This window comes from Dermochelys coriacea, chromosome 16 (assembly GCF_009764565.3).
Source record: "Dermochelys coriacea isolate rDerCor1 chromosome 16, rDerCor1.pri.v4, whole genome shotgun sequence".
Classification (NCBI taxonomy): Eukaryota; Metazoa; Chordata; order Testudines; family Dermochelyidae; genus Dermochelys; species Dermochelys coriacea.
The window spans coordinates 13,405,794-13,418,026 of NC_050083.1; the positions used below are offsets into that span (position 1 = coordinate 13,405,794).

At 44.0% G+C, this 12,233-nt stretch overlaps 1 protein-coding gene across 8 annotated transcripts in view; it reads left to right on the forward strand.

Moving 5' to 3' along the window:
- Positions 1 to 10,522, forward strand: part of MIGA2 (mitoguardin 2) — a 35,070-nt gene extending 24,548 nt beyond the window's left edge. For 7 of the 8 annotated variants that reach the window (XM_043498859.1, XM_043498860.1, XM_043498856.1 and 4 more), the window contains one exon: positions 724 to 6,296. In XM_043498859.1, coding sequence (XP_043354794.1) covers positions 724 to 924 — 201 coding nt within the window. In that variant the 3' untranslated portion in view covers positions 925 to 6,296. Of the gene's footprint in view, positions 1 to 723; positions 6,297 to 10,407 lie in introns of those variants that run through there. The other variant, XM_043498861.1, reaches the window with a different exon arrangement.
- Positions 10,523 to 12,233: the final 1,711 nt, after the last annotated feature.

Consider the following 12,233-nt stretch of genomic DNA (forward strand, 5'->3'; position numbering starts at 1 on the left):
ATGACCATGTATTCATTGAAGGGCCTCTATTGGAGTAACACTAAGGAACTTGGCTTAGTATAATCTGGTTTGTCTTTGCTTTTTTTAAATCAGCAGCCTGCATGATAAGATTTCTAAGAATTCTTATTAGAACTTGCTGCTAACTATGCTACTCCTGTAAGAACATGCAAAATGAGACACTTAACAAAATCTGTAACTTCAGAATAGATTAAGGGCACACATGTATATATTCCATTTTAATGTATTTCTTATCAACTCAGAGGTCAGCCAGAAGCTTAAGATCATGTGGGGCCCATATTTGATCTTTATATTCTAAATGTCTCTGTTCTTTCTAGATTCTTATTTGACTCTGCCTAATGTGGAACTTTTTTCTTAAATGTTAAGCTTACAACACCATGGCCATGAAATATTACCACAGAGTGCGATCACATTCCTGACTCCAGGGGCTCTGCTCTGTGCTCCCTCCCTCCCCTATTTTCTTCAAGGGATGTCAATCTTTGTCTCCTAAAACAAAATTTCCGACCTCACAGGAAACTGACAGGGTTGCTTTAGCAAGAGAGTTGGTACAGTCTGAAATAGACCCTTTGTGTGTCTGATGGGAAACTTGCAGAATCCCATATGGAATATACTCTCCTAGGGCTAGGCAACTGACATGTATCTGCTTGACTTTGGGTATGGTGGGGGCACATCTCCTTACTATAAACATTCCCCCTCTTTTTGCAGCACCAGATAGTGCAATATTTGAAGGACATGTTTGACCTGGACAATGTGAGATACACAACAGTGCAGTTGCTGGCAGAAGACATTCTGCAGCTATCACAGCGGCGCAGTGAGATCCTCCTGGGATATTTGGGTAGTGAGACGACCCCAGAGATGAATGGGACACTGTCCAGTGAAAATGAACCCTTGGATGAGCTCAACTAATATTCAATTAGGGGAGAAAATCCATTTTCTTAAGAGACCTTTTTCTAAGAGGTAGCTATACCACCTGTTGTGGTAATCAGTGGCAACAAAACTATTTCATCCCCTGACATCACTGGGCCTGCCAAGAACTACTACTTTTTGTAGCCAGTAGTGTTGGCTGGCATAGCTCCAGGACCACTCACAGGCCTTATGATTTGAACCTCCTGTTGTTTATACCATATCTTCTATTTTTTTAAAAATTTCTTTAATTGTGACATAAACTGCCTGTGCCCAAGATCCTACCCTCCCACATTAAAAGGGGCAGCAGACAAGCACCTTCCCTCCACTATGTGTTCTCTAGGAGCAGATCCCTGATACTTGCAGGGAGTAGGTGCGTAGGTAAAATGGTGACAGGTTCTCGCCTTGGTCTTACCTCCTCTTTGATTGAGAAGGTATTTTTAAAAGTGACTTCTCTGCCATTCTCTCTGGACATTACTGCTGATTTTAACTTATAAATTTTATGGTATACAATGCTACTTTCAGATATGATGGAGAGGAAGAGAAATAATTGTTTCCTGTGGGGAAGAAAAATGCTTCTGTAAAGCACTGAAAACTAAAGAATGGAAGTAAAATGCAGATTTTGTAATGACAGACACTGGAAGGGAGTTTGTCCTTCATCCCTATGTATTGTTGCTTTTGTAAACTAGACCCTTTCACTGGGGGTCTCATTGAGATACCATTGCAGCCTATAATAGGCAGCCTGAGAATGGTGGTTGTAGGAAGGGGTTGGACTTGCATCCTGATTATGCATGCATAAATATTTCCTCCAATATACATCAGAGTGCCTTGCTGTATTTCAGAATTAGCCAATAATAATCAGTCTCTGTCACTGGATGGGTATCACAGGATATGAAATACACAGGTGGAGGAAGGATGTGTAAGATGGCACCCGCTGCTGTTACTTGTAAAATGAGCAGAGTAGGAGTTTAGATACGAAATACAGAAGGTATTACATGGTGCAGTTATTTAAAGAGCTGGGATTCTGGTTGAAGCTGCTGGAGAGAAGCTCTTAAATCTCTAGTTTCACCACATTAAACAATGTAGTGGTTTTTACAGTTCTCTATGGAATGAATATATACATGTTCTAAAGACGGACATTCAGAAGTGCTGTCCTGCTGGAGTGAAATTGTTGATCATTAACTGTCAGCAGCCTTATGATTGAGGTTAAATTGTGGCTCCTGCTGGTGATGCAGGGTTTGGACATTAGTTTAGCAGCATGCAAGTAACTTGGGTTTGAGACTCCCACAGTTCTTGCTGAGAAGGGTTGCGGATGATGCTCTCAATATGCTGCCACCTCCTACTGTAAAGCCACAAGAGAAGTCTCAGGAGACTACCACACATCTCTTGGTTTGCCTAGATTTAGTTCAAGTCAAAGATAGTGGCCTCAAAGAGAGGACATATCCAAGAGTGGAAAAGCAGACACCATAACAAGAGTATTGATGCCAATAGGGTTCAGCTTTTAGTGTGACTGGCTTTTCCAGTTCTGCCCCAGGGAAAGGTTGGCTCCTTTTAGTTCAGGAGCTTCATGAGCCTTGTCTGGCTGTGTTTCGCAAATGATGAGAATACAAAGATCTTATAGAAGTTGGAGTGAGTGAACTGAGAAAGTTGTGAATTATTCCAGTCCTCTCTATTTTCTGGGCTATAGTCAGAGAGGTTCTTCTGCAAAGACATCTGTGATACAGTTTCTGATAGTAAAAGCAGACAGAAAATAAGCAAAAAAAGAGTATGAGAGAGGATATGAAATGAGGAGATACGGAGTTCCCAGACACTTGCAAAAAGCCAAGTGTAATACTCATGTAGCATTGTGATCATGATACTCCACAAATGCAAGAAAAAAAAAATGGTGTGCCCCAAAGACCTGACAAACATAATATACGAAGACAATTGTTTAGGCATGAGAAAGTGAGACGCAACAAACCTTAGTGAGGTCTCGTCTGCACCTAAAAATTAGACTGACCTAGCTACGTCTCTCAGGCTGTGAAAATTGTTGTGCCCAGTGCAACGTAGTGAGGTCAAGCTAACCCACACTATAGATGCAGCTAGAATTCTTCTGTTGACCTAGCTCCCACCTCTTAGAGATGCACTAACTGCATCAACACAAAAACCTCTTCTTTCAGTGTGGGAAGCCATCTACAATACAGCAGCACAGCTGTAGACATTAGTAAAGGCATACCTTAGACTTAATGAAACAAGGGCTGTTGATTTGAGAGATGGCAATTGATACCAGGAAAGCTCTTCCAAGAATGTTTTTCGGCTCCTGCCAGCAGAGGATGCTGGCAACCTTTCATACCCATATTGATCAGAATTAAAATGTAGGTTGAATTCTGAAAGCAAGTTACTTTGACCAAAAAAAAAATTTTATACCATTTTGTGCCCTTGCATGGCTATTTTGGATGAAAGATGAACTCCAGCAGCTTTTTAGTAGCTGAAGAGATGCTAATGAATGTGCAGACAAATAGAATAAGGAAGGATAATTGTAATTCTAAATAATTGATGCTATTCGCTTTAGGTTTTTAGAGTTTTTGTTGTCTGTGTATTTGCTGCTTTGAGTGTCTTTACCTGAATGAAGATGAGTGGATCAGAAGCAACCTATCTGGCACATGGGTAAGAATATTAGCTCTGACTTTCAAATCCTCATTGGAGAGGAGACTAAAACTGGTGTGTGTGGGTGGGGGAGCGGGAGAGGAGGGGTGTTGTTTTTTATAAAGCACAATCCTATACTTGTACGGTCCTTCTTAAGCTAGGAAAAGTTAATTTCTAATCAGTCAAGAGAAGGTGAGGGGTAGGAAGTGAACCCTTTACTCCCCTTCTCATAATCTGATGTGCTGTCCTTTTGATGAAGGCAAAGAATTCCTCTTCAAGGGTAATAGTGGCTGGTAATGCAACTCAGTGTAGTAGTATTTATTTTTGTTTCTCTCCCCTTTTCCCCCCCCCTTCCCTAAAATGCTGACCTATTCCATGCACGCAACAAAGTCTAGGCCTACTTATATGATCTGCCTCTTGCTCTAATAGGGGAGGTAGATCTTTAAAAAAAGAAAACAAAACCCCATTCCACCCCCGCACCAAAAATCCTCCCAGAACAAAACAAACCTGATGCAACCTATGAGGGGATAGTAGCCTCAAGAATATTGTTCAAAATAGTTAAATCCAAAGGAGATATTCTTCCAGGAGTAACCAGCACTGATCTACAGTCTGTAGATAGAAATGGTATGCTGCTTTGGATATAAACCTCTGAAGGGATTCAGGGCTGCTCTTATTGACCTCAGTGCAGTGCAGATTTGGGCCCAAAAGAAAGATAATGTGATTTGTATCACTTTTCAAGTTGCAAGACCTTAAGGACCTGTCTGGTTTTATATTTAAAATATTTTGTGGAGTGTCACAGCGCTCGATTTGTAAATGCACAACTGATCTAGTTGCCATAGAATCTATTTTGCACTAGTACATTATTTAGTGTTTGTGAAATTTCACCATATGCTGTGTGTGTGAAAGTCCAACAGATGAAGCACCCACCTTACTACATGCCTGTATGGAGAGTTCCTAAGGGATTCAGTTTTGTGATGGGGGAGGCGGGCATGAGGGTTATGAATAAACAACCTTCTACCCACCAGCTTAGTGAGAGATCTCTCTAACAGAAAATATTTCCCAGCACTTTGTATTTAGAGCAAAAGATACTTTAGAGTCTAACCAAATATGTCTCACTTGCTATTAATACTAGAGCAGGGGTGGGCATCCGGCCCTTCAGACGTTTTAATCTGGCCCTCGAGCTCCTGCCAGGAAACAGGGTCAGGGGCTTGCTCTATGCAGTTCCGCTCTGCACGCTGCCTCCGCCCCAAGCGCCACCCCTGCAACTCCTGTAGGCCAGCAAACGGGGCCAATGGGAGCTGCAGGGGCAGCAGGAGGGGGGAGACAGAGTGGGGGACATGCTGCTACTTCCAGGAGCTGCTTGAGGTAAGCGCCACCTGGAGCCTGCACCCCTGACCTCCTCCCATGCCCCACCCCTGATCCCCCTCTGCCCTCCGAACGCCTCGGTCCCACCCTCCTGCACCCCAGAGCCCACAGCCCCAGCTAGAGCCCTCATCCACTCCCACACCCCAACCCCCAATTTCGTGAGCATTCATGGCCCACCATACAATTTCCATACCCAGATGTGGCACTCTGGCCAAAAAGTTTGCCCACCCCTGCTCTAGAGATAAGTGGTGTTAGCATTTTTTTTATAACAAACCCTTATTTTCAAGAGATTAACATCTCTTAAATACATCAATCTGGGCTAAAATGTACAAGGTTTTCGCCTTGAGGGAATGTTTTAAAAAACATGACTTGAGTATTATGAAAATAAAAACCTGATGCTTAAACTCAGCACTGCAAACATGCATGATTATATTTCCTTCTTAAACTGAAATTTGACCTCAGTTAATCTGGAGTGAGAGTTGTTGTGATGAGCTCCACTAAGTGGCTAATGTGCCCTTGCACTATTTTAATACATTTAGAGAATAGACTACAGCAGTGATTCCCAAATTGTGGGGGGGGCCCCGACCCCATTTTAATGGGGTTGCTAGGGCTGGTGTTAGATTTGTTGGGGCCTGGGGCCAAAGCCCAAGCCTCACTGCCGTGGATTGCACGGCTAAGGCTTCAGCTTCAGCCCTGGGCAGCGGGGCTCAGGCTTCGGTCCCCCCTCCTGGGGTCATGTAGTAATTTTTGTTGTCAGAAGGGGGTCGCAGTGCAATTAAGTTTGAGAACTACTGGACTAGAGTATGTCTATACAGCAATTAAACACCCACGACTGGCCCATGTCAGCTGACTCAGGCTCAGGCTATGGTGCTGTAAGAGTCCCAGAGCCTGGGCTGGAGGCTAAACCAATGTCTACAACCCAATTAAATAGCCCCAAAACCTGAGTGCTGCAAGCCCAAAGTCAGCAGACAATGGCCAGCCATTGGTGTTTAAATGCAGCACAGATATGTTCTAAACAGGTCTGTCAGGCAAATATATTTTTCAATCACAAATTTATGAAATTAAAGAAGAGAAAAACCTGCTTCAAAATATTAGAGTTCAGAATGGCTTTGAAGATGAGCATGACCCACACATTCATGGCAAAGGAGAGAGGATGTGAAATTCTGCTTTCCCTTAACCCTTTTCAATGGGACATTCCTCTGCCAGATCTGAAACTAAAGAATGTGACCTTGTGACTGTGGATTTTTTTTAACCTTTATTTCCTGATGTGTAACGATTCATCTGTTCTTGCGCTCTCTCTCCCCCTCATTCCCCCAGCTAAAATTTTTATATCTGTTTTGGATGTGGCATTAAATGCAAATGAAATAAATCTTTCCTTCATTATATATGGTTTTGGTTTCTAATTCCATCTAGTGGGTTCTGAATTATGATAAAGGCTCTTGTAACTTCTGATTTAGATGCCAACCTGTATGTTATTCTGAATAGTTCTTTTGAGAGAGAATCCACTTATAATCTGCAGGCAAACAGAGGCTTATTTCTAGAATCAGTGTGTTAAGAACTGATAGCAAGTAAATTCTTAGGGCTTGTCAACATGGGAAAATGTTCCAGTATTATTATATCACTCTAGTTATACTGGTATAGAAATGCCAAACTTCCATATATAGACAAGCACTTAGATTTGATTTCTTGACCATCCTATGATCCATTTTATGTACTTTCTGCAATGGTTGATAATCCATATGCTTCATCTGCCAGGATTTTCCCATTCAAAGGTGACCTCATCTAAAGGAGAATTGTAATATTGTGTTAAAGAAAGAAACTCAGCAATTAACCTCATGGTCTGTGTGGATTCTTATACTGCACACATTAAAAGGTGTCTGAGAACTAGGTCTGAAAGACAAGAGTAAAGATTTGTAGAATACTTTTGAAAGACTTAAAAATGTCTATCAGCTGAGACCTGCTGAAAAGTGTAGGTTCCTTTCAGTAGGCAACTACAGCACATTAAAACTTTCATTTTCAAGCCATGAAGCAACTACGTTGAACCAGAATAGCCGTATGCTTCCACAGCTTTTGGTAGAATATCGCATTTGTAGAAAGAAATAGCTTCTTTAAACAGAACATATTTGATGTGTGGAACACACTGTCACATGCTAACAGTGAGGTGAAAAGTTTAGATATATTCAAAGAATTAAACATTCATATGGATAAGAACATTGACAGTTAAATAAGACAGATCACCACCATGCTTCAGTACATAATCCAAACACTAGCAGAGGTTAAGAAGAAACTTTATCTATGGATAGGTTAATTGTCTGGGGGCAACCTCTGAAATAGCTGGTTCTGCAAGACACCAGACAGAATAAGCCACCGAACTGCTTCAGTGTAGCAATTTCTTATCTTCCTCTTTTTAAAAAAAAAAAAAAAAAAAGAGGCCTTGCAGGTGCTGCATGCTAAAGCTTTGGAAGAGGGAAAGAGTAGTGAATTTAAGAATATAGGGGGAGAGGCCTGAAAACTGCAATGCTGTTATTTTCACAAGAAATGGTGGAGAGGCTCCTGTTCTGTGCTCTTGGTTTGAGCTATGGGTAGGGTGACCAGATGTCCTGTTTTTAAAGGGACAGTCCCATATTTAAGCCCTCCTGCAGGTTATCTCGACTTTTTCTCAAAAATAGGCATATTGTCCCATATTTTCTGTCTCCACCCCCCATTAGTACTGACAGGTCCTGCTGCTGCCAGATCCCTGCTTGCCAGTCGCCCACCCACCAACGGTGAGTGGGGGAGTCCAGTGGCTGACAACGGGGGTGGGTGTGCAAGGCTGGTGGTGGGGTGAAGATGCTACTCCCCCTGCTGGTTCATCAGTGCAGCCCCTGCTGTGTGCCGGCTCTCGGCTAGCAGGGCCCCACCTCCCCATCCCATTTCCAGCCAGCACTTGCTATGAGCTGCAGTGGCTGGTGAGTGTGATCAGGCAGTGGCCCATTACGTGTCACCTCTGCTGCCCACCCATCGGCCCTTTACATGTTCTCCCTCTGGCAGTCCTCTCCCTGCTTTACCCCTTCACCTCATCCAGCTTCTTCATATCCCCGCCGGCAGGGCACTTCCCACTCCCAGTGCTGTGCGGAAAACCAGCCCTTGATCGGAGCGCTCAGTTCACCAACAGCCTGGCCAGCAGGCTTCCTTCCGCCATTGCCTCTGGCTGGGCCGGTGCCCCAGAAAAGCCCAACACCCTTCAGCCCAGGACACTGGCCAGGAGGAGCCAAGCCCAGCATGTGCCAAAACCCCACACAGTGCTGGCACAGTGGGAAAGGGAAGCGATTTCCAGCCTGTTCAGTCCCAAAACCTGCAGGCTCCACAGCAGCCCCCCAGGCAGGGGCTTACACACACTCCCCCCCAGATCATGCCCCCAGAGAAAGCAGGACTGCTCCGTCCCGTAGGCACCCTCCCCTGCTGAGCCACATCTCTGGCCCAGTTTGCTGAAGCCCCTGCAGTCAGGTTCCCTGGGCTCTGGTGCACAGTGCATCCTTAGGACTTAACCCCTTCCTGCCCGTGCAGTAACTGGGGGTCGGGGGGGCAGACAGGAGGTGGCTGGGTTATGTCGGTGGCCAGCAGTAACCTGGAGATGTTAGCTGCCCTTCGAAGCTGTGCATGCAGGAAGGGACAATCTGCTTCCAGCCGGCGGGGATGGGGGGGAGAGAGGAGAAGAGATGAGATGACCCCGCCCCTCAGCTGGAAACAGCTCCTGTCCTTTCCCTCCCGCACTGTGACAAAAGGCTGCTGCTGGCCACATTCTGGTGTGAACCCTGACAGAAATCGGGGGGGGGGGGGATGTGACCCAGCGTGCCCCTCCACGTGTTGCCATGGGAAGATGCAGCACCAGGAGAGGTGGGTCCATCCCAGGGGCCAAGGCAGGCATGGAGGGCCGAGAGCACAAGGCAGGAAGGGTTGGGTCAGTCAGTCAGACCCCCCCTGTCCGAGGGAGGTGTACGGGAGTGTGTGTGTCACCTCTCCCTGTGTGAATCCTAAAGCCTTAAAGATAAGAAGGTAAATAAAAAGAATCAAACTATGCCATATTTCTTTTTAACAGGGGCTCAGTCAATTTGATGTTAATTTGAACATTTGTACTGCATAATTCCGATTGTTTGCCATTGAACTTGCTTGAATACAAGTAGTTTTACCACATGTCCCATATTCAGCATAGGGAAATATGGTCACCCTAGCTATGGGTCAGTTCACACTTATGTGCTAGAATTTATTGCTAAGATACTTATTCAATCTGCACTTTAGATGAATCTGCCAAATGAAACATAGCTGAGGCTGAAAAAGTGATTAAAAACCTTTCACAGATAGCCTTGTGCACTCTCCCTTTTAATAGATAGGCTGCCTCCATGAGCATTACACAGATCCCTTCAAACCAAACTTTAAACAGGGGTAGATTAAGAATGACCAGCGCTTTCAAATTAAAGTACAATGCATGTTTTAGAGGTTAGAACAGAGAACTATAGGTTGACTCATCTTGGCTTCTAGTCCTAGCTTCTTAGAGATAGGGACAAGTCCCTAAAGCGCTGTGCTACAGTCTTCCCATCTGTACACTGCGAATAATGCTTGGCTGAATTATGATGAAGGCCCTCTTACAGGGATACTGAGGATTACTTGATACTTCTAAAACATTAATATTTTCCTGTTGAATATTGGATTACCGTGAGAATCCCATTGTGTCCAAGCCTGCTCAGAGGTGACTGATAAGGAATAGGAGCACTTACTGTATCATTTACTGATTTAATGTTGCTACAATTTCCTTTCCACTAAACATTCTCATTGAAGTACCTCTAGTAACAATGTCCAAGAGAAGTTTCACTGCTTGTCACATTATAAATATAAACTGACAAATCTTTGACTGGAAAACCTTTTAATTATTTCTGGAAGAACAGGATCTGTTTGGCTTTCTGTGGCAAAAGGGAAATCCTTCACACTTCCTTAATTCAGTCTTTTGAAGAAGACCTACCTTTTGCAGTAAACATCTACTCTAAATAGAGAGTGCCTATGATCTATAACTGCTACCTTTTCTCTTGGAAAGCCAAGCGGGAAATCCACTGTTTAAATTAATTGGGCAGGATCATAATCTCCACTTGAAACTAATTACATTAGAGCTGCAAAGAGAGAGGAGTAGTTCTCCTGTCCCTAAAATAAAATATTTAAAAGATTTAGCTGAACACGATCAAGGGGTAGATCTGAACGAATCCATACGTTATTTGGCTGCCATCAAACAACAACAAAAATAAACCAAAAAACCCGCTCCACTCTTACCTGGGCTGGCTTAGCGACTTCCTCCACAGTCTAGTAAAAAACATTACATGAACAGGCCTGTTTTCTTTGCAGCTTTTAACCTGAGTGACCTTACCATTCCTGAAATTTTCTCTTCACAAGTTTCCTTGTGCAAATGCTTCCAGTACATACGCCTCTTTTGATATAGCACATACCCTTTGTATTCTTCTCCCTACCCAGGACTTCCAAGTGAGGGGTGTTTAACATACACAAATACAGAAGAAAAAACGAGGAGTCCTTGTGGCACCTTAGAGACGAACAAATTTATTTGAGCATAAGCTTTCATGGGCTATAACCCACTTCACTGGATGCATGGAGTGAAAAATACAGTCGGCAGGTATAAATATACAGCACATGAAAAGATGGGAGTTGCCTTACCAAGTGGGGAGGTCAGTGCTAACAAGGCCAATTCAATCAGGGTGGATGTGGCCCATTCCCAACAGCTGACAAGAAGGGATGAATATCCACAGAGAGAAAATTACTTTTTGTAGTGACCCAGCCGTTCCGAGTCTTTATTCAGGCCTAATTTGATGGTGTCCAGTTTGCAAATTAATTCCAGCTCTGCAGTTTCTCGTTGAAGTCTGTTTTTGAAGTTTTTTTGTTGAAGAATGGCCACTTTTAAGTCTGTTATTGAGTGTCCAGAGAGATTGAAATGCTCTCCAACTGGTTTTTGCATAGAGACTGTCCTTTTTGGCCAATGTACATAGCAGAGGGGCATTGCTGGCACATGATAGGAGCAGCACTCAGTTCTCTGTTAAAGTGACAGTATTAAATCCCTTACTGCTCACATTTCCTTTTTTAGTGCCACCCAGGAAACTATCATTACTTGCAAAGCTATAAAGTAGATGTGGATGTAATTATAGTCCACTGTGTCTGATCATAAAGAGGAATTCTGTATTCTCCATGTCGCCAAATACTGATAAAATGGGTAGTTTCAGTACATGTAGGAATTTGTCAATCAACCATCTTTCTGCAGAAAAATAAATAATAGATAAAATAAAATCACCCCGCAGTCTGAGTGGCATATTTAAGCTCTAACTACTTGTTTCCACTGACACATACCTCCCACGCTTCTAGTCTGCCCTGCTTGCTGCTAGCAGACTCTTGTTTCAAAGGGTGGTTCCTTGGCATGATATTAATTCACAAGTTCCACAGCAGTTTTGTGTGTGTGACTGTACTCTCAGATCAAGATGAAGCTGTTCAGCACACCACCCTGGCTGTTCTCATATTCACTCCCTAGGTTTCCAGCTGCGCTATCTTCACCAGTCTTCCCCACAAGTAAGAGCTGGTTGTTACCCTGCACTTATGGGGAGCCTCCCCCACTTGCAAGCCATGAGTTGTAGAAGCTACCACAGCTTCCCCCCAAAACAACTCATTTTCTTCTCTACTCTTGTCGCCGACACCACATTTTGGGCAGTAGAGGAAGGGGCAACACATGTCCCAATTCTCCAACCTCTTTTCTGACAGTGGAAACAGACACTCATTCCCCAATTAATCCAGCTTCCTTTTCTGGGCCTGGAGATGGAAGATAACTTTTTCCATAGTTTCCCAAGCCCTCGATTTTCACAGTAGGGCAAGAGGCCTCCATTCCCCTTCTCTTTTTTTCAGGTCCAGGGAGAGAAAACTCACAGCCCCATTTCCTTCTGTTGTCTCCCCATTTTTTGGCAACAGGACCACCCAGGGAAGCAAGCCAGAGCCCCTGGCCCCTAGATCCATTATCTGTCAACAGGACCCGTGAAGGAGGCAACTCCTGGGTTCATTCTCTCAGGTCCAACTTTCTATCAATGGGACTGGGGGTGAATTAACTCTGGTCTTGGTCCCCAAACTCCTGTTTCTGTCTATGGGATGGTGGTGAGGTAACTCAACCCCCCATTCCCCTGTTTTCTGTCAGTGAGCCTGGGGGTGAGTTAACTCTGGTCCTAATCCCCGCATTCCCTATCAATGGGGCGGGGGCTGAGGTAAATGCCCCTAGTCCCCCATTTTCTGTCAACAGGACTACTGGGTGA